This window comes from Fusarium falciforme, chromosome 7, assembly GCF_026873545.1.
Source record: "Fusarium falciforme chromosome 7, complete sequence".
NCBI classification, from domain to species: domain Eukaryota; kingdom Fungi; phylum Ascomycota; class Sordariomycetes; order Hypocreales; family Nectriaceae; genus Fusarium; species Fusarium falciforme.
The window spans coordinates 874,149-898,197 of NC_070550.1; the positions used below are offsets into that span (position 1 = coordinate 874,149).

The 24,049-nt window shown below is 48.5% G+C and overlaps 9 protein-coding genes across 9 annotated transcripts; 6 read left to right on the forward strand and 3 right to left on the reverse strand.

Annotated features, from left to right (window-relative positions):
- Positions 1 to 415: 415 nt before the first annotated feature.
- On the reverse strand, positions 416 to 1,772 carry NCS54_00889400 (Hypothetical protein; the record flags this gene model as incomplete). The annotated part of the gene is made up of 2 exons (XM_053154259.1): positions 416 to 1,349; positions 1,639 to 1,772. The coding sequence occupies 2 exons, from the start codon at positions 1,770 to 1,772 to the stop codon at positions 416 to 418; spliced, it is 1,068 nt and encodes a 355-aa protein (XP_053010234.1).
- A 371-nt stretch (positions 1,773 to 2,143) lies between these two features.
- Positions 2,144 to 2,932, forward strand: NCS54_00889500 (Hypothetical protein; the record flags this gene model as incomplete). The annotated part of the gene is made up of 2 exons (XM_053154260.1): positions 2,144 to 2,399; positions 2,424 to 2,932. 2 exons carry the CDS (start codon positions 2,144 to 2,146, stop codon positions 2,930 to 2,932), a joined length of 765 nt encoding a protein of 254 aa, XP_053010235.1.
- Positions 2,933 to 3,036: 104 nt separating this feature from the next.
- Positions 3,037 to 5,034, reverse strand: NCS54_00889600 (Hypothetical protein; the record flags this gene model as incomplete). Its single annotated transcript, XM_053154261.1, has 8 exons — positions 3,037 to 3,279; positions 3,353 to 3,533; positions 3,584 to 3,641; positions 3,685 to 3,739; positions 3,789 to 4,593; positions 4,659 to 4,754; positions 4,811 to 4,850; positions 4,902 to 5,034. The coding sequence occupies 8 exons, from the start codon at positions 5,032 to 5,034 to the stop codon at positions 3,037 to 3,039; spliced, it is 1,611 nt and encodes a 536-aa protein (XP_053010236.1).
- A 1,615-nt stretch (positions 5,035 to 6,649) lies between these two features.
- Positions 6,650 to 6,961, forward strand: NCS54_00889700 (Hypothetical protein; the record flags this gene model as incomplete). The annotated part of the gene is made up of 1 exon (XM_053154262.1): positions 6,650 to 6,961. The coding sequence occupies one exon, from the start codon at positions 6,650 to 6,652 to the stop codon at positions 6,959 to 6,961; it is 312 nt and encodes a 103-aa protein (XP_053010237.1).
- A 2,212-nt stretch (positions 6,962 to 9,173) lies between these two features.
- NCS54_00889800 (Lactoylglutathione lyase) lies at positions 9,174 to 9,949 on the forward strand (the record flags this gene model as incomplete). The annotated part of the gene is made up of 2 exons (XM_053154263.1): positions 9,174 to 9,800; positions 9,905 to 9,949. 2 exons carry the CDS (start codon positions 9,174 to 9,176, stop codon positions 9,947 to 9,949), a joined length of 672 nt encoding a protein of 223 aa, XP_053010238.1.
- A 1,830-nt stretch (positions 9,950 to 11,779) lies between these two features.
- On the forward strand, positions 11,780 to 16,191 carry NCS54_00889900 (Zn(2)-C6 fungal-type domain-containing protein; the record flags this gene model as incomplete). The annotated part of the gene is made up of 7 exons (XM_053154264.1): positions 11,780 to 12,729; positions 12,800 to 13,224; positions 13,274 to 13,536; positions 13,599 to 13,903; positions 14,359 to 14,629; positions 14,705 to 14,828; positions 14,900 to 16,191. The coding sequence occupies 7 exons, from the start codon at positions 11,780 to 11,782 to the stop codon at positions 16,189 to 16,191; spliced, it is 3,630 nt and encodes a 1,209-aa protein (XP_053010239.1).
- Positions 16,192 to 17,702: 1,511 nt separating this feature from the next.
- NCS54_00890000 (Hypothetical protein) lies at positions 17,703 to 19,350 on the forward strand (the record flags this gene model as incomplete). Its single annotated transcript, XM_053154265.1, has 4 exons — positions 17,703 to 17,705; positions 17,762 to 17,900; positions 17,956 to 19,134; positions 19,193 to 19,350. 4 exons carry the CDS (start codon positions 17,703 to 17,705, stop codon positions 19,348 to 19,350), a joined length of 1,479 nt encoding a protein of 492 aa, XP_053010240.1.
- Positions 19,351 to 20,074: 724 nt separating this feature from the next.
- On the reverse strand, positions 20,075 to 21,090 carry NCS54_00890100 (Hypothetical protein; the record flags this gene model as incomplete). The annotated part of the gene is made up of 3 exons (XM_053154266.1): positions 20,075 to 20,376; positions 20,429 to 20,917; positions 20,979 to 21,090. The coding sequence occupies 3 exons, from the start codon at positions 21,088 to 21,090 to the stop codon at positions 20,075 to 20,077; spliced, it is 903 nt and encodes a 300-aa protein (XP_053010241.1).
- A 680-nt stretch (positions 21,091 to 21,770) lies between these two features.
- NCS54_00890200 (MFS domain-containing protein) lies at positions 21,771 to 23,656 on the forward strand (the record flags this gene model as incomplete). Its single annotated transcript, XM_053154267.1, has 4 exons — positions 21,771 to 21,848; positions 21,901 to 22,651; positions 22,710 to 23,426; positions 23,511 to 23,656. The coding sequence occupies 4 exons, from the start codon at positions 21,771 to 21,773 to the stop codon at positions 23,654 to 23,656; spliced, it is 1,692 nt and encodes a 563-aa protein (XP_053010242.1).
- Positions 23,657 to 24,049: the final 393 nt, after the last annotated feature.

The window sequence follows — 24,049 nt, forward strand, 5'->3', positions numbered from 1 at the left end:
TACTAAAGTTTGACGCAATGGCGAGCTTGGAGGATAGGCTCTGCGCATTTATCGCTGGTTATAGGGAATAAGCATTTCAAGCAGGCATTACTGATGAGCAAGGGGACTCGGGTTCTTCGCGAGGAACGCAACTGTGGATAGTATGTTAAACTGTCTAAGAGACTCTAATATCTAATTACGGTTCATTGGCGGTAGTCGTAAAGCTTGTAAATCCGAATTATAAAAGTTCTTGGGGCCAATCATTATGAGATAATTAAAAACTATCGATCAGTCGCGGGACTAGCGACTCGGAGAAAGCCCAGATTGAACCATGCAACTGCGATGACCAAGCTGTACCAGCATACCAAGTTGAGCGACGTCCTTAGAGGGAATAGAGGTCCTAAATAAACCCAGCCTTGAGGTCTTCGGTCGTGACTCATAGGTTACTAGTCCCGTGCTCGGCGAACTGAAGCCACTCGAGTTGGCTTCCGCCTTCCAAACTGCCCGCGTCGACCAGTTTGTTGTAAGTTCGTTCAACAAGCTTCTTTGCGCTCTGAGCATCCAGATTGCTGTCTCCAAACATCATAACCTTGTCGTATCGATCCGGAGAATCTAGTGTCTTGAACCATTGGGCGAAGTTAGACTCGGGGTAGTCTAGCCAGTCTCCAGAAGGTGCAACGTTGATGATGCTGGTGTTGAGTGGCAGCGTCGAAGCCACAACGGCACCGGCGAATGCTTTGGTACCCTTCAGCTTTGAGAAGACGTTGAGTTCGTCTTGATCGAGCTCGAAGGGCGCAAGGTTGGCCAAGGTTGGTGGGATGGAGATTAGCAAGCGCTTGGCTCGAATCTCGGTCAGGCGGCCCTCATTGTCTCTGGCAACAACGGAAACCCCGGCGGATGATCTCTCTGAACTGACAACAACACTAGAGTAGAGAACATCGTCACCAAGAAAGTCTGCCACTCTGTCGTATATATCCTGGTTCCTGTTGGACGCCACGTGGAGGCTTTGGCCCTGGCCGATGAATGCTCGTGCAAGCGGTGCTGGGAATGTCTGGATGACATGGAACGTGGGCTGCTTTTTCACATCCCCCAAGCCTACAGCCGCCACACTCCATATCTGGGGCACTGCAGCTTCAATGCCGTACTTCTTGCCGAAGTCGCCGAAGTCGAGAAGCAAATCCTCGGGAATACTGTCTGGGGTCGGAAAGTTCCAGAGTCCAGGAAGCATTAGATCCTCGTACTGCTCAGCAATCTCAACATATTTCTTAAAAGCGGCAAACTGCTCGGCCGCCGTAGGAGCCGTGTAATCCACCCCAGCACCAGTCTCAAAGTCCGCATAAAGTTCCGTAACCGGCTTACCTGCGACCACGCTGGGAGACGTTGAAACGAGCGAAAAACTCCTCAGCTTTGCCGTAGTTTAAGATAGCTTCGACGCCTAGTTCATAGGGCTTTCCGGTCTTGGGATCTATCCAAGTGTTGACTGTCCCACCCTGACAAACACACTCAGCCTTGATGATCGATCGATTGTATAGGTTGCCTTCCGGGATGACTCACCAGCACGCTTTCTTTCTCAATCAAAGCAATTGTTTTCCCGTAATCCTCGACAACGGAGCGGAGGTGCTGACTTATATCCTTGTCCCGTAAGTACACACGCCTCACCTAATCAAAAGCCGATGCGAGTTGCCGCGATCCGAAGAAACCGAGAGCAGAGTGTTGAGTTCATTGCGTCTCGAGGTCAAAACATCTCGGCGCCTGATCTGCAGGGACGCGTGGTGACCCAGTCGGCGAAGCATGGCTCGACGTTGGTTGCGGAACCAACCTAGCTTACTAGGATGGGCATTGGATATCTGCTGAACCTATTCCGAACCTCCGATGACTCATGTTACATTGACTTGGAAGCATAATGGTCGCCGGGGACCGGTCGTATTAAAGAATTAAACATACGATTAAAAACAGGGCGCGCGCATGAGTGAGTATGCATGGTAAAATTGTAGCGATTGTTTTGGTTTATTTCCGTCAGTTATAAAGCGAAAGAGCCATGGAACACAGGGTTCGTAGTTGGCAATTTCAACATTGGCGACCCTGATTTACAAGCTACTTTTGTCTCCCTATCCTTATTTATACCAAACCTTCATTGCCCCGAAGAAAATACATGTGACCGAAAATGGCAAGAGATGGAGCTGCCTTCTTTATCTTCAGACTCTTCCTACTAAATCAGTTCCTGGGAAAGGTTCTCCGTCCGACAACTTCATTTCAGGGGAAGACAGTTATCATTGCTGGCGCTAGCTCGGGGTTGGGCTTGGAAGCTACCCAGCATGTAGTCAAACTTGGGGCTACCAAGGTCATCATGGCGGTGCGCTCAGTCGCGGGCAGCGAAGCCGCTAAGCGCGCCGTTCAAGAGTCTACAGGCTGCGACGCCGGTATCTTGGAGCTGTAGTCTTAAGAACTGTCGAGCCATGCCAATGTCAAGGCTTTTGCGGCAAGAGCGACAGCCCAGCTGCCCCGGATCGATGCCCTGATCGAGAACGCGGGCATTGCTACTGCGGAATGGTCACTGGCTGAGGACAACGAGAGCATGTTGACGATCAATGTGGTCTCGGCCTTTCTTCTGGCCCTCCTCCTGCTGCCCATCCTGAAGGAGACGGCTGCCAGCTACAACACGAGGCCGAACCTAACATTAGTCACGAGCGACATGCGCTATACAGTCGACTTTAAAGAGAAAGATGCTCCCGAAGGCATCTTCAACAGCTTGAACAACGAGAAAAAGGCCGACATGGCCAACCGCTATCAAATCTCAAAGCTGCTTGAGGTCTTTCTCGTGCGGGAAATGGCTGCCCGGAGGCCTGCAGATTCGTATCCGGTCACTACTAACATGACAAAGTTCGGATTTTGCGACACTGCACTCGGAGGAAACGAGGCGAGGTCAATGACTACATTGGTTAACGAGTTGTGACCCGGTGAGGCTGATTTTTCCACTGGCTTATGAAGATCATTTGAAACTTGTCATGTCATATCAAATCGATTGTCTACTTTGCTAAGTCTACCCTGAGTACACAATTAATCCTCGTAGTTCTTAAACACTTCTTGTGCCTCTAAGCACTCTCGCTTGATAACTTGCTCATGTTCACGGGACCGCACCGCCAGGGATAGGGGGAATTTCTTGGGAGCCGTGAGAAACCCATTTGTCCATGCAGTCGCCATGGAGTCGTCAATCTCCGACAATGATAGTTGCTTCCCAATAGTAGGATCTTCACCAGGCAGCATGTTAAAAGTCCACACAAGCTTGGCCATATTGATCAACTAATTAGTGTAAGCATGTCAAGTTGACAACCCTTTGAGTGGGATAACTAATGAGGGAAATGACTTGACTTACTAAAGAATTCTCAGCAAGATGCTGACCAGGACAAACCCTCCTTCCGGCTCCGAAAGCATATGTCTTTCGTAAGCTACTTGAATCTTGGGGATCTTCCTTGAACCCAAACTCATTACCCTCGTATCGCTCGGGTCTAAACTCTTCCGGACGATCATAAACGTCAGGGTCATGATGAATTGCCCTGTAACAACATCTTAGCGACTTCCTTCTACAGAACAAGACTCGGCTCACCAGGCATTCGCAATGAATATCGATCCCTTTGGAAACTGGTATCCTTGATACGTATCGTCTACCGTCCGTCAGAAAGATAATTTTCCGAGACAATGTCTTACCTTGAATCAACACATGGGGAATACCGCCAGCAGCAACTGGGCGCCATATCAACGTCTATGGAGGTGTTAGGTCGAGCTAGGGGAAACGGTGAAGGCAAACGTACCTCCGTCATGCATTGACGAATATATGTTAGCCTAACAACGTCCTCAAAGTTTGGCGATCTCTGCAGTCCACAGATTTCATCCACTTCCTTTTGCGCTTTGCGAAGTACATCGGGATGTTTCATCATGGCCATCAGGAATGAGAGGAGGGTAGAAGCAGTGGTGTCCGACCCGCCCTCCATGAGTACACCACCGACATAAGCAGTATGCTCATCATCTAATGAGTACTTGGCTCGCTTAGCTTCACTAAGTATATCGTCCATAAAGCAACTCCGATGAACACCGCGCTGTATCCGGCTTTTTGCATTGTTCAGGAGTTCGAAATATAGTTGACGTTGCTCACGCCGGATCGATAGAGCCCATTTCCGCCACGGAGCTAACAAGGTTGGCAGGTGCTTGAGGAAGGGGAATGTATCGACTGGGGGCGTAGCACCGGTTTCCAGGATGGCAGTGAATTGATCTTGGACGTTGTAAAGGCGTTGGATATTTGGGTGGTTAAACTCGGGACCTCGAATTCCATAGACTGAAGAGAGGATGACGGCTGTAGAGTAGCGGCGAATATGGTCATAATACTGCTCAGGGCTTTGTAGGAGCTGGCTCATGGTGAGAACAGCCTCGGCAGCTTGTAAACGCTGAAGAGAGACTACAGCTGTAATGTTAAGAATCGACTGAAATGCTTTCCTCTGGTTACGCCATTCTGGACCATAAGGCATCAGGAGCAGATGGGCATTGTCGCGAGTGATTAACTGGTTACCAACGTAGTTTGGGGTTCTGCTGGAATAGATAGCTCGTCGCTTATCAAACAGACTAGGGAGGCAATGCATCAGAATCCTGTCGTTTGCGTATCGCCTGGAATCTAGAATTCTACTTACTCCCTCACTACACTTGCGGAGTTGAGGATGATTAAATTCTGTGGACCTAATTTCAGGCCCAGTATGGACCCATATGTCCTGGCCCATTTCTGGAATCTAGATAATTGTTGGTCAGGATCATTTCAGCATGGGATGTTGGTTATACTACTCACTGAAGGTATGCTTTGCTGGGGGGGATCTGGTGCAAATTCCCTGCAGGGGCGTTAGGCTTGGGATTCTAACCGTCAAGGTAGGGCACAATACCAAGGAATAGAGATGTAGAGGGCCCTGGGGGCAGCGACTTGGATCGGATGGCTTTGCGTCCATATTCCAACAGAGCAATGGCCACAATCAGGGGCAACAGAAGGGTCAAAAGTGATGCCGAAGATATGGACATGGTGTGTGTCTTAGGCACTGAATTCGATATGGCTCAATGGTGAAGGTGACGTAGATGCATAGTTTGCAGAGTACCGTAAGAACTCGTTAAATTCGCGCTTTTTTGAGTTCAACCGTCGGTCTTGGCGCATTACTTCCCGGATGATCACTTCCTCATACAGTTAGTATGTGGAAGTGATCATTCGAGGGGTAATATCAGAAGATCAGATGTTCCCCCCCGGCCAGGATTTTTGCAGTTTCTCTTTCATCCAATCTGAAGCTATCACCACCGCGTTTTTCACACGATGCCGCCGCTTGATGAGGTTGATCCCAATGCCGGCTGGACTATGGCCTCAACACCAAGGAAAAAGCCCGGCCCAAAGCCCAAGCCTCTTGCAGAGCGGAAACCAAAGAGGATCTTGCCAATCCAACGCCCGGAAAGAAGCTATTCACCGGAGCAGAAGGCGGAAGTCCTCGTGTGGTTGATCCACGGCCATGTTATAAAGAAGGGTTGGAAAAGGAAGCCTACGGTTTATGATGCCTCGAGGCACTTCAAAATACCGGAAGGAACGATCCGTGGATGGCGATAAAAGCGTGAGTTTTTCCTCGAAGAATATCATCGGAAACTCTGCCCTAAGTGGCCAGGCCTCGAAGATCAAGTATACCTCTCTTTCTTAGAGCGCCGCGCCCAAGGGAAAGTAGCTACGACCTCTTGGTTCCGCCGGAAGGCACAGGCTATTTATAAGGAGTTATACCCGGACCAAAGCTCTCGGTTCCCTTTCTCTACTGGTTGGTGGCGGGGCTTCCTTCGGCGTCATAATATCGTAAAGCGACGAGTGACAAAGCAGTCAACCAAGAGGCCAGAGGATTATATCGACGTCGTGAATAGGTTCTTACGATTCATCAGGCGCATCTCTATATTACGATTCTAATCTCGGTCCATCACAATGATCTTGAACTCGCCAAAACGCCGGTTTTATCGGCGCCTAATACTTAACCTGGACGAGACCCTAATACCATTTGAGTATCTCGATGGCTTCACTTGGGAAATACGCGGCGTAAAATCAGTCTCCGGGAAAAGCGACCGCAGCGGGTGGAATAAACGGCAGGCCACCTTGATTCTTTATATATTCGCAGATGGCGAATTCAGGCTTCGACCGACTATCATATTTCATGGTACCCCTACCGAGGAAGGCGGCCAGAATTACGAGAAGGAGCAACATCTTTACTCCCCTGACGTCGATATAGAGTTTAATAAGATAGCATATAATAACAAGGAGCTTTTTTCTTCCTAGATTAATAATAAGCTTCTTCCCCTTATTAAGGATAAAGAAGAGGATCTATTGCTCGTGATGGATGTAGCCATATTCCATAAGACTGAGGGGATTAAGAAGAAACTAAGGGATAATGGTATCTCCCTTGCACTTATCCCTCCCGGCTGTACGAGTCTTTTGCAACCCCTTGACACCGCTATTAACGCTCCTTTTAAGCGGTGGTTATAGGAGGCAACTGATGAGTATGTTAAGCAGATGGAAAGAGAGAAAGGGGAGGATTTTAAGTGGTCAGTTAGTGATAAGAGAGTTATGGTTACTTACGTAGTTGCTTCTGCTTTAAAGCGTCTTAATGCACAGTCAGAGATGGTCAAAAAAGCATTCTTGAACTGCGGAATAAGCGTACGCCCTGACGGGACTGAGGACTGGCTGATCCGGATTAAGGATATACCTTCTGATCAGATTGACTTCACTGGGTGGGAAGAAGCCGAGGAAGTCATCGTTAAAGACGAGGACCCCGTGGATCCCCTATGCGACGACGAGGAATTCCTTGTTGCCGACGATGACGAGCTTCTTCTGCGTACACGATATCACGAAGAAGTCGTCAAGCAGCTGCAAGAGCGGCTACGGAAGAGGGGCCTCAGGGTATCAGGGAAGAAGGCGGATCTGATCCAATGACTGCGAGATGATAATGACTCGCAGAAACCTCGAGAAGGAGATACGATATACATTAGCTGACTAGACCATTAGAATCAGCGCCTTCAGAAGTCTTATTGACCTTGTTATCTTGCCAAAAGAAGGTTATTCCCTCTTGCTATTCACGTTCCTTTCTTAACCTCCAGTCCATCTTCCCCCACCTCTTTCCTTTGCGGTGGCCATCTTCGTTATCACGATGTCGGAGGGCAGCTTCAATAGAAGGTGGAGGTTGGAAGTAGGAACAAGCCGCCTACCTATTTTTGGTAGGGGATCCGTTCTGCCGCCCATCCCCGCCCTCAGTGTGGCTTGCCAAGAGACGCCAGTTGAACTCAAAAAAGCGCGAATTTAACGAGTTCTTACGGTATATTGAAAGATCTCGCTTCTGATGCTTGGTTCGCTGCGTTTATGTATTGACCCCCACCCGAAATGCCGACGCTGACGATCGGCGTGACCAGGGGGACGCCGCGGGAACTCTGCGTTTCCGGGGTCGGTCTGGGGAAGTGGGGTTGACTGTGACGTGTAAATGATAACCCCGTAAAGTGTCACTTCTATCGCATTACCTTGCTTTTACTTACCTAGGATTATAAAAGGAGTAGTTTATTAGAGGGTCTTGAGAATTATTATATTAAAAAAATTATTAGATTTTTTAAAAATAGCTTTTTTAATAATATTATTTTAAAGGCTTATATTAAAAATAAATATAATTAAAAAAACTTAAAAAATATTTAAAAAAAAAAAAAAAATTTATTTATATTAAAAATAAAATTTATTTAAAATATTATTTAAGTTATTATTAAGATTATTATTATTTATATATTTATATAATTATATAAAGTAAAAAATATATTATATAATAGCTAGGTAGTAGCTGCAGGCTAGTAAGGCTAGTTAGCTACTTAATTAAAAGGTTACTTATAACCTTAATCTATCTAGGTTATAACTACTTAATATAATATATTATAGCTACCCTGCAAGGCACCTCTAGCGCCCTAAGATAGTATAACTATAATAATATATTAAATAAACTTAAATAATTATATTTTTTTTTATATTTATATTTATAATTAAATTTAATTTTAAACTTTAATAATAATAATTTTATATTTAATATATTTATATTAATAATTATATATTAAAATTATAATAAATTATAAAATTTATTTTAATATTTTTATTTAATATTATAAAAATCTTTAATATTTATTATAAATATTAAAATTTAAAATTTATATTAATTATTATTTTATAAATTTTTAAAAAATTAATTATTTTTATATATAAAACTTTTTAAACTTTATTAATTTTTTATTTAAAATAAATATATAATAAAAATACTTATAATAAAAAATAATTTAATTATAAGATTTTAATTATATTAAAAAATAATAAAAAAATTAAAACTATTAATATTAAAAAATAAATTTTTTATTATTTAATATAATTATTTTTTATATTTTTTTTAAGTATTTTCTTTTAAATATTTTTTTTTAAATATTTTTTTTTTAAAATTATAATATAGTTTCTTTAAATATATTTAATTTATTTATAAAGTTAGAAATTACCTAGCTAGCTATTTAAAATATATAACTACTTTTTAAGTTATTATATAAGGCATAATCTAATAGTAGGGTCTTCGCAAGAGACCTATATCCTTATAATCTAGCGCTTATGCGAGGCTAAATATAAGCGCTTATCATGCATATTGCTCCTCATCATGCACGGGAGCCACAACTGAGATCCGAGCCTGGATGTCCAGCTTCCCCGTACTGGCAGGGGTATTCCATCTGGACAGATCACTCAGTAGCCAATCATATACCCAGTCTTGCTGCGTTAGCCCAAGTATTATGGGATTCATCTCTCGCATCCGGGGGCGCTATGCCTAGCTTGGAATTGCCGCTGAATCTCCTTGAAATTTTGCAAGACACTAAACTTCGGCTATTTTTGTGCAGGGTCTACTGTTACGGCACGAACGAAAAAGGATTCGTGAACTACCGCTCCCCTCTCGAGGTTCGATTCACCCCGCCTTCCACCGGAAGCGTCGGCTTTTCGTGCGCAGGCTCAAAAGTTTGTCCCGTGAAGGAATGTTTCGTGCACTCAAAGAGCCGGCATCAGCTACTCCCAGTATTTAAGTTCTGCCCGCACCAGGACTGTTGTGTCCATTTGCAAGGCCAATTCTGGAGCCAGTTGATAGATCATGCCTTCCCAAACCACACTGCCTGACCTGCCGCATGGCCAATTCCTCCCAAACGGTCTCAACGATGACCCTCCTCTTTCTCAGAATGATCCAACTATCGGTTATAGACTGAATCACACCATGCTGAGAATTCGCGATCCACGAAAATCATTGCATTTCTACATCAACCTCATGGGTATGCGCACCGTTTTCGCAATGAACATTGGACCTGTTAATGCATGGTACCTGGGCTACCCTAAAACGTCTGAGCATCAGGCAGACCTCAAGAAGTTCGGTGAAGAGACTGTCCAGAATCTGAGGCAGTTCGAGGGTCTTCTAGAGCTAGGCCATATCAAGGGGTCGGAGAACCAGCCAGAGGGCTACTATCAGAACGGCAATGACCCTCCGAATCTAGGCTTCGGCCACTTGGGCTTCACGGTCCCTGATGTGCCAGCGGCCCTTAAAAGGTTGAAAGATAACGGTGTCGAAGTCGTCAAAGACCTTGGAGAAGCGACTACGCGTGCGTCGATCTCAATCACCAAGTGGGAGAACGAGCATGGAATAGGCGTGGAGGAGGAGGGAACAGATACGGAGATTCACTCGACCTTCAAGGAGATGTACAAAAATGTTGCATACGTGAAAGATCCGGTAAGTCGCATATATAATGAACATCTGTCGTCTAGAAGCTGGTGTCATAAGACTCTGATGCTATTGAAGGCATAATTTCGCAGCGTATATACTAAATTAGCTAGGACGGATATCTTATTGAGTTAATCCCTCAGAATATGGGTATCTAACAGGCGGCTTTTCAAACAGGGGGTAAGTAAGCAAGGCTAAATTGACAGTTGAGAGAATTGCGTTAGAATTAAAGAGGGTAGTTTTATAGCTTTAGAGAGCTTACTAAGGGGTTGCTTTATCAAATGTTAGTCTAAACTGCCTTTTACAGAGCATTTCCTTTTGCTTTATTTTTTCCCCCTTTTATACATATTTTATAAGGGCTAATTGCTTGCTTTTATAATAATAAAGGTACTATCTCTCATATGGTTATAACGTAATTTATCCTCCTAACTTCCCTTTAACAATTCGACAAATATATCGGTGTTTCTACCAACTTCAGCTATTACAAGTCTGATATAGGTATCAATCTCCCGTCCACGGTCAACTCGGCTCGTTCGCATTCTTCTAGCGAACGATCCCTTCAAGCTTAGCCTCAAAAAGAAACAAGGCTTCGAGCTGCGCCGAGCTACTGGGTAGTATTAAAACCGAAGTATTTCATAATTACAAGATCTGTTGTATGTAAGAGTTTGGGGTGATACTGGCGGACGGTTAGAAACGCGCATTTGTGTCTCGCGTGTGACGGCTCTCGCTGTTTTAAGGACTAGTTCCTCCTTCGCTTTGCTGGCGGCTAAACTTTTCCTACCTTCTACCAGTGACAGAGGTCTGACGCACCAATGACGATTCAACCGTATCGTATCGCAGAGAGAGTCCTGGGGTTTAAGGAGTCAAGTGGATTGATAAGCAGTTCAGTTTTACTCATGTGAACCCCATATCTATTCCTTATCCTAAATATTACTATAACAGACACCTTTTCAAGATCAAGTTATATCTTAGAACTCCAACTCTATCAAAGAGTTAAGATATAAGCTACCTTCTCTCTGACTTATTTTATAGTATATGGGATTTCTCCTCCTTCTAACAGGGGTAGGTATTAAAGTGGTCTTACCCTTATAATAACCAGATGGTAGAGAAAAGCACACCAATATTCAATTATTAAACACTTCCCATACTTCAAAATTATGCCATATTTTGGCCTCTTCTATATTTCGTGCCCTCTTCTTATCTAAGTAGAATAAAGGAATGCCTGACATCATAGTACTCAGCCAGAGGAATATAGTAAAGAAATTCATATAAACAACCTTCCATAACTTCGCAAAGTCTAAATCGCTTAGATGGTTGCTAGCTCTCCCTTTAATTCTCGCCCGGCCCACACTCGGCCTGTCAAGCTATCAAGGTTTGTTAATTACAGTAGCTTCTGTCGCTTCTGGTTGGCTGTCGTCGGAAAATGCTGAGTTAGTCTCGCGACCCCGCGAGCTCTCACACGGGTCCTCCGCTGACCTTGGCGCCTCCAGGAGATCTTGCGCTAAGCCTACTGTAGGCAGAGAGAGAGCGGCCCCCTCGTTTCCCCAGCTTTTGCTCCCTCAAACTCAGTTTATTAACTTTATTTTACACTTGGTCCCGTTCTGCATCTTCTCCATTGTGATCGTACCATCCATTGAAGCTTGGGCATGGCAGAATTGGCAGTCAGCGACGACAACAGCCAGACGAGCTGTCCCACCCATATTTCATTTCTTCCTGTCAATGAACCGGGATCTCCCCCCCGGTTGAGAAGACGTCGGGCAGAGATATCCTGCGAGAAATGTCGGAGACGCAAGTCGAGATGTGAGGTTCCAGATGGCCAATCCCAGGCTTGTCTACGATGTCTGAGGGAAGGGGAAACCTGTGACTTCCGGCCTGTCAAATACAGACGCAGAGGAACAGCCCAGCCTCTGTCCCCAGCCGCCAGAACGAACCTCGCGTCACGTCGCGCGTCAACGTCGGCACTCAACGATCAACCGGCCGGCTATCCGATGGAACTCGCCGCACCAGAGCACGTACCGCGTGTAGAATCTGGGCCAAACCAGCAGCCATGGCTCGGTGTTGACGCAGCACAAGGCGAGACACCATACGAGCTTCGCTCCGACAATCAACAAGCTCCCACACAAGCGCTTCATCCCGCAGATCCTCATGACAGCCCGGTGACCTCAACGGATGGCGCGGCGAGGTTGAACTCGAGGACAAGGATCATCTCGACCCAAGTCGATAATCCCGCCCATGCTCTCGACCTCCTCACGTTTGCTACGAGCGAAGAGCAGCATTCTGCAGGGTTTCCACCTCCAGAGCAAGGTGGCGCAGCAGAGAACTTGAGAGGGAGCATCTCACAAGACAACGGGCGACCGGACGGCCTTCCCGAGCACGATCTCCGATGGCATTATTTCAAGTTTGTTCAACAACGACTCATCGCGGTACACGAGGCTATCGAGTTTATCGATTTCTTCTTCTCTTGCTTATGGCCACTCAGGCCTGTGGTGCCGGCATACTACAACGACCGATCCAAGTACGTCCTGCTTGCGGTGGAGGAACCAGTGCTGCTAGAAGCAATTATCACATTGGCTTCACGATATCATGTCCTCAGCGGCAACCATGGTCAGATCAGGTCTGAACGGATACACTGGGGGGCATGGGGATCCCTTCAGAAATGCTTGCAGTCGGCAATGTGGGGTTCGACCAAGACGAGGTCGTTGGGGACAATCGCCTCTATGTTACTGCTGATCGACTGGCATTCCAAGGCCATAAACAATCCGGGCGCCTTCTCTTCTGAAGATGACAGCTTCGCGTGTGATATGCCGCCAGACATGCCGGAAATTGACTCCCAAGCAAGCCCAACCAGCTTGAATAGCAAGCAGAGGCACGGCATGACAACTCGTCTGGAGAACCTCGGTATCACGTTTTCTGCCTACCGAAGCAACAAGATGTCTTGGTAGGTTCGACTTGTTCCCCAGTTACCTCTGGAACTATCCCCTTGATGCACGTTAGGCTGACACAGGCAGGATGCTCCTTGCCAACGCCATCGCGCTGGCACGGGAAGGTTGCTACTTCGAGATCGAGAGTCGGAGCCTCTTGGATTCCATCAACAACGACAAGACGGCCAACCGGGACTGGGCCCATGTCATCTGCGTCTTCATCTACCTGGCCGATGAACACTTGGCACTCCGGTTAGATTTGGAGCCCTTGCTGCCCGAGTCGTCAAGGAAGATTGTTGTTGACAGACTCTCCAAGATGTTCACCCGAGCGCTGCCAGAGAAGGAACACTGGGAAAGCTACTTTGAACTAACAGAGGAGATGCGAAAGGCTCGAGAATATCTACATGAGATCAAGCAGACGGCTTCAAGACCCTACAGCTATGACTTGGTGCCTATCCTTGAGTATACGCAAAGGCGGTTGGAGCGCTGGAAACGCCAGTTTGAAAGACTTGGTAAGAACCGCGCTGTCCATGAGGCAAATCCCCGCGCTGACCGATGCAGATCAATCGTCTCTCCTGAGTGCATGTCTGTCTATAGAGTTCGGATATGCCGTGATTTACAGTCTATCCCCCGTGGGATATGTCACAGTCCCTGAGAACATCAAGGCAACTTCGAACGTTCAGAGTCTTCGGCATGAGACTATACAAGCCGCTCGCAACCTATTGTCCTTGGTGTCTGGTGCACTGGACTCATCTGGTATGCTGCAGTATATCCCAGTGCGTTGCTGGGTTTTCGCAATGGCTGCTTCGTTGCATTTGTTGAAGGTTAGTCTTGGGCTTCTCACACGGGGCTTGCTGATGGGATGGGCTGACTCGGAGCTCCACAGGAAACACTCCGTCACGAGCCCAATGTCACAAATCAAGACCCGGATATACAGCTACTCCGAAGAGCCGTTGACGCTCTGCGTCGCGGTGCTCCAGATGATGTCCATACTGCAGGTCGATACTCGCAATTTATTGGCATTCTGCTGGATGCAGTGCTGAGGTCATCCGCAAACAGAGCCGAATCTCAGGAAGAAGCCGCTGGTCCCGCGCAAGCCACGCCGAGGGATGCTGAAATTTCCGACTTGATCCATGTCAACGTGGCTTTTGACTTGCCTTTGAATGATGTGACGTGGTGGAATGACGCATGGTGTGTCTTTTAGCTTCTGTGGTTTATTCGCGTGACCATGACTCTGCGGAGACGGCTCACAAACCTTGTAATAGCTTAGTTACTGTACGTACATAACATACATACATACATAGTGCAAGGCAAAACGGCTCCACGCGGGGGTGCGGGAGTTCCGCTTTAGAAATCCCGCCGAGATTTGAATCTCGGGTGTTCCGCAGGTTTGCAGGGTACAGCGGGCAATAGTGGACCAGGATCAATCATACATAGGTTACCCCGTTTGCCAAAGAGGGCGCCAGCCTCTAGGTCCTCGTCCTCGTCCTCACAATACAACAGACCTGCACCCCTCTACTCTTTGCATCTGAGCGGCGGCATCACATTGAACAACCGGCGTGGCCATCTGAATTCACCAAGCTCGCTTCGTATTGTTTGTTTGTTGGCACGATGGCACACCAAAGTCTACCGAAATATACGACAAGTACCACCGTCGTGGAGGGATACACTCGGATCAAGAATGTCTACATCAAACTCCGCGATGGGGTCGAGCTATGTGCCGACATCTTCTTGCCACTTTCAGCGTCTGAGCAAGGCAGCAAGGTTCCTGTAATCCTCAATGTAGGCCCGTATGGTAAGGACATACCTGTCCTTGAATTCGGCCTCCCAAAGACGGACATGTATGTCAACATGTACAAGCTCATCAAGCCGTTGGGACCCGATGCTAGCTTTGAGCTGCTGGATCCTATTCTTTGGGTAAGCACTGCTCAGCCCCCATGCTGACACGTTTCTGGGGACTTGGGCAAAGTGCGGGAGCTGAATGAGCTTTAGACAAAACAGTACGGGTATGCCCTTGTGAGAGTGGACAGCCGTGGCATTGGAGGTAGTCAGGGACGTCTTGATCCCTTCGGAATGGAACGTTCCATCCAGCTCAAGGCCGATGCCGAAGGCCAGGGTAAGCAGCAGACCTACCTACCACCCTGCAGCACGCAGTACCAGAGGAGTTTGGCTGACACGGCTATTTAGACCTGTACGATGTGATCGAATGGGCTGGCGTACAGTCTTGGTGCTCCGGCAAGGTAGCGGTGAGCGGCATCAGTTACTATGGCATGACGGGATACTGGGCTGCCATGCAGCAGCCTCCGCACCTATCTGCCGTGGTCACCTACGAGTCCGCAGTCGACCTCTACCAGGCAGCCCGGAAAGGTGGGATTCTCGGTGCTAATTTCCAGATTCACTGGTATAACAACACCGTTATTCCCCACCAATCTGGCAGTGGCATACTCTCCGCTGAGGAGCTAGCTGCGAACCGTGCTGATTATCCTGGTCTTGTCGCGAAGCACGAGCACCCAGACGGCGACTCGTGGCGCATCCTTAAGGAGCTCCGGAAACTCTCTGATATCAAGGTCCCCATCTATATCTCGGGCAACTGGACGGATAGCGAGGTCCACTTGCCCGGCAATATCCGTGCCTATAATGGAGTCTCCTCCGAGCACAAGTGGCTAGAGATGCATACGGGTAATCACCTGGCTTTCTACTACGACCCGGACCACATGGCACGTCAAAGGAGCTTTTTAGACTACTTTCTGAAGGGAGACGAGAAATCCGGTATTCTCTCCATGCCTCGCATTCGACTCATCACTCATCACGGTGACCAAACCCTCTACCGCGAAGAAAAGGCATTTCCGCCTCCTGATGCCGAGGACGTCTCTCTCTACTTGATGCCCTCTCAAACACTGAGCCTCACAGGACCGCCAACAGCTAGCAGGAAGAAATTTGAGTACCCAGGCCTTACAGGTACGTTGACATTCGAGCTCGAATCTCCGTTCACCGAATCCTTCGAGATTCTCGGGACACCGTACGTTGAGCTCGAAGTTGCCACGGAAGCTGAGGACCAGGATATCTTCTTGACTCTACGTGCCCTCGACAACAATGGCAAGCCAATCACCCTTGAGGGAAACCACAGCGAGGTGAATGAGCATTTCGCCAAAGGGTACTGGCGACTCTCGCACCGCGACGAAGTCGACGCGGGTTTCAGAGATCAGAAGGACAAGGTGCCCAGGCAGCCGGTTGTGCCTAGGTCGCCGGTCGAGAAGGGTAAAGTGTACAGTGTTACCATCCCCTTCCTACCAGCTACATTCCTGTTCGACCGGGGCCAGAAGCTGTCGCTGGAGATTGGGGCACAGGACACACTCAGTACGATCCCGCCTATGCGACATGATGGTGGGGATAGGGAGCCGGGGAGATTTGGTGGGAAGAACATAGTCTTTTCAAATGGACGGCTGGTCCTCCCGAGAGTCAAGAGGGCTATTCCGTGAAGAGAAGGGGCCGTGAGAAAACCCTATCGTCTGGAATACACGGCAACTGGACTTGATGGACTTGTTGGAGTATGAATTAGCACTTGCTCGTGGCCTAATTCAACCCGCTGTGCTTCAAAAGTCACCATTTCCGTAACGCCTAGTTCGATCCCCAGACTGCATCTCGCCACATCATCAAGACAGTCGTGCGGTAGGATATGTTTGTTACGATGGCTTGGGTATAGGCCACCTGTACATACAACTGCGGCCCTTGTAATAAGTATCTATTCACATCCAAATTATGATATCCATCCCGCGATAGGGCGAACCAGCTGCAACACATAGGATAATAAGGGACAAGCAGAGCAGTCTGACTTTGCTGGTATGCTAATGATGGAGATAGAAAACAAAAAATTACAATAGGGATGGAACCTCAGGTAAGAGTACCCCGTTGCGCCTGTTTTCTCTCCATGGCCTCAAGTAGCATCTTGAAGTTGCCTGCGCCAAAACCGGAGAAGTTATGCCACTTGTCTCCAAGTTCGTGGGGCAACTGCTAGATGTGGGGATAATTTCTTTTGGGTATTTTACAGAAGGAAGCGAAGGAAGCTATCCAGAATCTAACAGTATTACTCTGGGGTCCTTTGGGCATGGTTAGTGACTCGCCATTTCACGATTCCATTGACGCTTCTCGGAGTTGAGCAACCCGAAATCAGTACATAGTGAATGACTTTCTTCTCCTTCCGACATTGGACAAAGCGTTGAAACAGCTCATCCTCCAGCTTCGGCCAGTGAGGCATCCAAGTAGTCTCGTGAGGTGAGGGATGAGGCTGAGGATGCGATGGCGATGCTTCCACCACACTTCAATAGTCTTCTCTTGACGAGAAACCGCCCCGATGCCTCAGAAATATACGGTTGGCCCTATTAATCGATGGCTTCAACTCTCAAACTCTTCCGAGATCCCCTCGTATTTGGTTTTCGGTCATAAATGCCATGATTGAGGAGAAAAAGCAAGACACGAACCTTCTTCTCGCAAGAGTGCGTTGGCTTTGGACTGCACCTCCGCCGCGACATCACTTGGGAATTCGTATCTCTCTGTTCTAGCACCATCTCTGCCCCTCGAAGCTATATCCAATCAACTTGAATGTACAAAAAGAGTGCAAATTGGCTCCTGCGGTGAGGGCATAGCGAGCGGGGCCGGCCCGCGTTGCCAGGCCCCTCGACTTCTCAAGTTGATGCGGTAATTCGGCAAGTTAATAAGAGCTTCAATATCCGATGAGCAGATATTGATTGAGCACGAGGCTAAATAGGCAATGGCTGGGGATGCATGCGGCATTGTTGTACGGGGAAAAGCCGATCCCGGCATAATCCGCTCCTCTTCGGCTTTTTAGCTTCCCCTGTCGGCCTCGACACATTGACCAAGTGAGTGAGTTGGATTCGAGTTTGTGCATGGCGCCCATTATATAGTGTAATGCCTCATGGGTCCCGGTGAGGCAGCAACATCACATTGAACCCTCGCACACTGTTCTGCCACCATGGTGAGTTTGGCTCCTGTTTTGGATCCAACAGAAAGAAGTCTGCTAAGACGTTCCAGTCTCACATGACCAGCTCCGAGGTCCTAACGGCGGCCGAGATTGCCAAGCACGACAACGCGTCGGACTTGTGGATCGTGGTGGCGGGCAAGGCATGGGACGTCACAGAGTTTGCCCCCAGTCACCCAGGGGGCTTTGGGAGTATGTTGAAGTTTGCTTTCCGAGATTGATTGACTGGCACTAAAAGCATGCAAAGTTATCCTCAAGTACGCGGGCAAAGACGCCACAGATGCGTATTCTAACATCCACCCGCCGACTACATTGACCGAAAACCTTAGTCAAGACAAGCTCAAGGGTATCGTCAACCGGAATACCATGGAAAAACTGGCCCTCCCACCTTGTCCAGCGATTGCAATGGCCCCTCCCAACTCAACATCCAGCCACAAGCCTTCGCTAGACAGGATAATCAGCACATTCGACTTTGAAGAGGTAGCGTCAAAGACCCTCGCCGCAAGGGCATGGGCTTATTATTCCTCGGCGGCCGCAGACGTCATCACCAAGCGCATGAACGCTTCCTGTTTCGACCAGATCATGCTGCGTCCTCGCTTGCTGATCGACGTGACCAAAGTCAGCACTGAGCAAATAATACTAGGCTGCAGAACCGGCGTCCCTTTCTACATCTCACCGGCAGCGATGGCCAAGCTAGTGCACCCAGACGGCGAAATCGCTGTCGCTCGAGGATGCGGAGAAAACAATGTTATCCAGGCCATCTCTACATCGGCGTCTTACCCTACAGACGAGATCGTCAAGGCGGGGGGTTCACACCAGCCCTTCTTTTTCCAGCTATACGTGAATAAGGACCGTACCAAAAGCGAGGATCTGCTCTCACGGGTCAAATCCCTGGGTGTTAGGGCTATATTCGTCACCATTGACAGCCCTGTTCCGGGCAAGCGAGAGGCGGATGAGCGAGCCAAGGACCAAGACGATGTGCAAATCCCGAATAGCTTCAAGGGGAAAGGCAATCAGAAGAGCGGTGGCTATGCGCGCTCAATTGGCGGCTTTGTAGATGCCTCGCTCAATTGGGGGGACATTGCCTGGCTGCGGAAGCATTGGAGCGGTCCCATCGTTCTGAAAGGCGTCATGACGGCAATGGATGCCAAACTCGCGGTTGAGCATAAGCTAGAGGGCATTGTGCTTAGCAACCATGGTGGAAGAAACCTAGACACAACTCCGGCGTCAATTCTTGTGCTTCTTGAGCTGCAGAAAAGCTGTCCGGAGGTGTTTGATAAACTCGAGGTGCTGATTGATGGAGGAATCCGCCGTGGAACCGATATCTTCAAGGCATTGTGCCTTGGTGCAAAGGGGGTGGGCGTTGGCAGAGGATTCCTGTATGCCCTCAACTATGGTCAGGAGGGCATTGAGAAATATGTTCAGAGTAAGTCCGGCATCTTGTGGTACTGGGGAAAACTGTACTAACGTTTTGGAATCAATAGTCCTCAAAGACGAGCTCGAGACGACTATGAGGCTATGCGGTGTCACCCACCTCTCTCAAGTTCACCCGGGATTGGTTAATACGCTTGCTATTGATCATCTGGTGTCTGATTCGGATAATCATCCTTATGCAAGGTGGCGACCCAAGGCGAACATGTAACGTGGTGCACCGCACCACCAAGCCAGCCACGCCTTTAGATGTCGGATACGGGGGTGGGCAAGTCAAGATAGATCGTGGATTTTAAGATAGACAAGAATAGACTATTTGATTGATTCGTCTCTATCTCTTGGCATCCTTCCTCCCTCGCCCTCATTATATTTCACGAGACGAAGCTATGATACTAGACCTGCTGCCGTATCTGCAACAGATCCGTAACACCACTCTGACTCTCGTGGTGCAGTCTTGTGACAATCTGGGTAGAGGAGGCATGTGCAACAGCTCGGGCGCTGGATAGGTCATCTTGTTTGATAGGTGGAATAGCCACATTTAAACTAGCCTCTTTATTAGTTGAGGACGCGCTCGAATGTTCGTGGCCCCTTGATGACGCTTTTCTCTCTCATTCACTTGTCTACCTCACTCCATTATCACGTGCTTTGACTTATCTTCATCTACAATCAACCCCTTCTTATCTTTCAACCTGAGTCCATTGTGCTTGAAGCTGTGGATCCATAAGTAAGTGGGTGGCTTTCATCCACCAACTGTGACATTTATATCTCAGACGCATGCTTGGAGAAGCTTCGTACTCGTTGAGCTCACCAACATCAGACTAGCACACATGGACAAATCGTCCTGATCACGGCAATCATGCTACTGTCTCTTGATTTACTATCCAAATGTCCCTGAGTAGTCACAACGAGGGTTCGTGACGCTGAGAATTGGCAGACTACTGCCAAGACGTCTTTCCATTGTGCAGAAAGTCCTGGCCCATCGCAATGACTCGGCTGTTATTCTCTCCTAGCCACCGAGGCTCTAGGCTTTGCAATGCGTCTTCAATCTCGTACGACTGTCCTCCTGCTACGAGCAGGATCTTTCCATGAAAAGGCATGGCAGCTCCGTTGTGGGTTGCGCCGTCACTTCGACCCGCTGTAGCACAGATCAACATGGAGGTTGCCACATCCTCAGGTTCGTTCATTGGCAGTCCCAACTCTTCCCAAGCAGCCGCGATAGCTTTTGTGAGTATTGTTCCTGCCACAGCTTCAGCGCTCAATCTCACGATCATTCAAGTCATGCTACGCACGTGTTGTCCAGGGACAAATAACGTTGACTCGGACGTCATCGTTCTTCAGAGAGGTCATGCGGAGCCCTCGCATCACTCCAATGACGCCATGCTTGGTGGCGAGATAGGGCGTGAGGTCGGCCGTTTCCTTGAATCCTCCTATGCTGCTGATAAGGATAAGGTCACCTCCACCGTGCTGCCTCAGGTAGTGCATCGCGATCCGACTGGTAAATAGGACACCCCTTAGGTTGATATCCACCTCGGGGAGAGGGGGTTCCTCATTGACATCCTCGATCACTGTGAGCGGGTCAGGAAGCTTGCCAACGGCAGCGTTTGCGATGGCAATATCAACACGGCCAAAGGACCGCTCTGCCTCTTGGAATAGCGCAAGCTGATCCCCATATTTGGATACGTCGCACTGGACAAAACGTAGGTTTTCCCCCAACAGTGAAACCAAGCTCTTGCCCTCTTCCGCGTTTAGATCGCCAACCACGACCTTTGCACCATGGCCTTTTCCAATAGCAGCAGGTTAGCAGAGCATTTACGAGAGTAGAGTAACTGCTCAACACACCGTGAAAGGCAAGGGCGGCAGAGCGACCTATTCCACGGGCACCGCCTGTGATGACGATGACCTTGTCTTTGACTGACTTGAACAAGGATTGATTCGGTTCGATGAGGGACATGGTGATTTCGCAAGCCGGTTTCTCAGTTGGGAGCGTTTCAAGATGAAGTGGTCTCTAGTGTTTGAGTAATTACAAAGTGACGGAAAGGATCAGTACTAGTTAGTTAGCAAGTTAAATTCCCCCTTTTGACCTAGAATTATCCGCTCGATGAGTGGTTAATAGCCGGGGTTTCCGTCACGTCGGGAAGACCGGTGACTAACCTTGTTGAGAATGCCGATGAATGGACCCAAGGGAGCTAATTACCCCGGACCCGCGGAGCATCCGGGATTGTCAAGTTACCCACTACCCCAGGCCTCTGGGAAGGAAACGTATGTACAGTACCTATCAGCCTTGACGGGGGCCAATTTCCACAGACTGCGCTGAAGTTTGCGCAGCTGAATAACGCCAAGTTTCCGGGGCCGCTTGCTGTGATACCCCGGCCCCATATGCAACAACGCCGTCGGATGTCTGGAGCACTTTTCCGTTTTGGAAATCCCGACCACCCCGGCCTTGTGTCTAATTGCTGTTGGCAATGGAGGCGTTGATTCGCACATATAATGTGAACTCTTCCCGCGGTCAAGGTCTTTCGTCAAGGTTGTACCCCACGTTTCGTGACTTGGGCCTTATATCTCTCAACTCTCCACACCCCACAGCTCTCCCCGCAGATCCCCCACATGGGAACTTGTGCTCCACAAGCCAACATGGAGGAAGACTCAGATGCCCAGACCACCTCGAAGCAGGCTGTCAAGGTCCATGTGAAGACATGGATCGTCGTTATTGTAAAGTGCCTTCCGTCGTTGGCACAGGAGCGCAGGACTGACAATCACGTAGTGCGTCAACTTTGCCTACTTCTCTCAACTCACAGCCGTCATCGGTTCGGGCTTCCTAGCCCAACCGATTGCCCAGCTTCTGGGCGGCGCCTCGCAGACCATGTGGTTCAACCAATCCATCAACCTCCTCGGAATTGCAATCTGTCTGCCTGTGTCCCAGATGGCTGATTACTGGGGTAGAAGATGGGTTCTCATAGTGCTACTCACTATCGGCTTCGCAGGTACCATGGTGGTTGCCCGAGCCCAGAATGTCGCAACCGTGATTGCCGGGTTTGTCTTGATTGGTATCAGCTATGGTGCCACGCCTGTCTTGTTTGCAGTACCGTCAGAGATCCTCCCTCGGAGCCAACGCTCTATTGCTCAGTCGACCATCAATATGTCGTCCAGCATCGGTGGGATCCTTAGTTTGGTCATGGGCGGACTACTACTTCGACATAACCGCCTTGAAAACTATAGGGTGTTTTTCTATGTTGTGGCGGCCTTCTTTGGTCTCTCATTCTTAGGAATCCTGTTTTTTTATTATCCACCGCCAAGAGAAGAACAAGTCTCGCTTAAGCTGACCCAGAAGCTGCGGAGACTAGATTGGGTCGGCTATACGCTTTTCGCTCCTGGATTGACCCTATTTTCTATCGCCCTTTCGTGGTCTAAGAATCCATACCCTTGGTCTGACGCACACATCATTGCTCCCTTCGTTCTGGGTATGGTTTTGATTATCGGTTTTATTCTCTACGAGTGGCTGGTCAAAAAGGATGGTAAGTTAGTCCTTGCCCACCGGCATCGGATATCATCATTGCTAACATGTTCGTCAAGGTATCTTTAATCACGCCGTTTTCACCCACCGCAATATAGTTATCTCGCTCCTAGCTGTGTGGATTGACGGGGTTTCCTTCTATACCGCTAATACTTATTTCGCGCAGCAGTTCGGCATGTTTACTGGAAATGATATGTTAATCTCTGGCATCGCATTCGGCATGTTTTTCATAGTTGGTGGTCTAGCCACCATCATCTTCGGCTGGGCATCAACCAAGTACCGGATTGTTCGCATGCCTGGCATCCTCTGTTTAGCCCTAATAGTCCTATTCAACGTTCTCATGGCGACGACCACACCCTCGACGCCTGAGGCAAACTATTGGGGCTATGCCGTCTTTGCTGGTCTTGGCCTCGGAGGTACCATACCAACCTTCATGGTCGCTGCACAATTGACCACGCCGCCAGAATTGATCTCTCTGGTATCCGGGCTTGTCAGCGTCGCTCGACCAATCGGCGGCGTCGTTGGCCTAGCCATCAACAACGCCATCTTCCACGACAGCCTTTCCACGGAGCTACGCAAGAAAATCTCAGCAGCAGTCATTCCTCTTGGCTTTTCGGCTTCATATATGGATGCTCTGATTTCAGCTGTGACAGGTGGCGACGATGGAGCACTCTCCGAGATCTCTGGTGTGACACCCGACATCATCGCTGCAGCCCAAGGTGGTCAGATGAAGGCCTACGGAATTGCGTTCAGAAACTGCTGGATTGCGGCCGCCTGTTTGTGCCTACCTGGCGTATTCAGTAATTATCCCACCTATATCAGCCCGGTTGTTGAGTTCTGCTGACAAACTGCCGTGCCAGTCGCCTTTTGGGCTATAGACCCTCGCTCAGAGTTCAAGGAACATATCGACGCCCCCGTTGAAGTTGAAGTTGCAGAAGAGCAGAAGCGATTGGAGGCTCTTCAAGTGGAGAATGTAAAGGATAAGTTGAAAGGTGGCAAGGCTTGAACAGGAAGGTTTATTGACACGAGATGCCGTATCTTTTATTGTAAATAGGAACTTACGACGGCGCAGTCTGCACCCAAATGTGGCCCCTGTTTTTCGCCCGAGGGAATGACGGGATCAAGCTCATAATAGCCATGCTGACGCCAGTTTTTGTTGAACTTGCCGCCTAGGCTGTGTATGGAAACGACGAACATGCCCAGGTCTCTCTCTGTCTGGGCGCTTGACAATTGCTGCAATATGCCTATCTTCGTAAGCTCTCAAAATCTGACATGACGCTGCCGTACTGCTCACCGGATTGGCAGTTATTTTTTTCTTTTGTCTAGGCCGGAAGCATGATGATGCTCGTCATGGCTGTGTGACGGTTTTTGCCATCGTGTCCGCGGCAATGCACAGCAA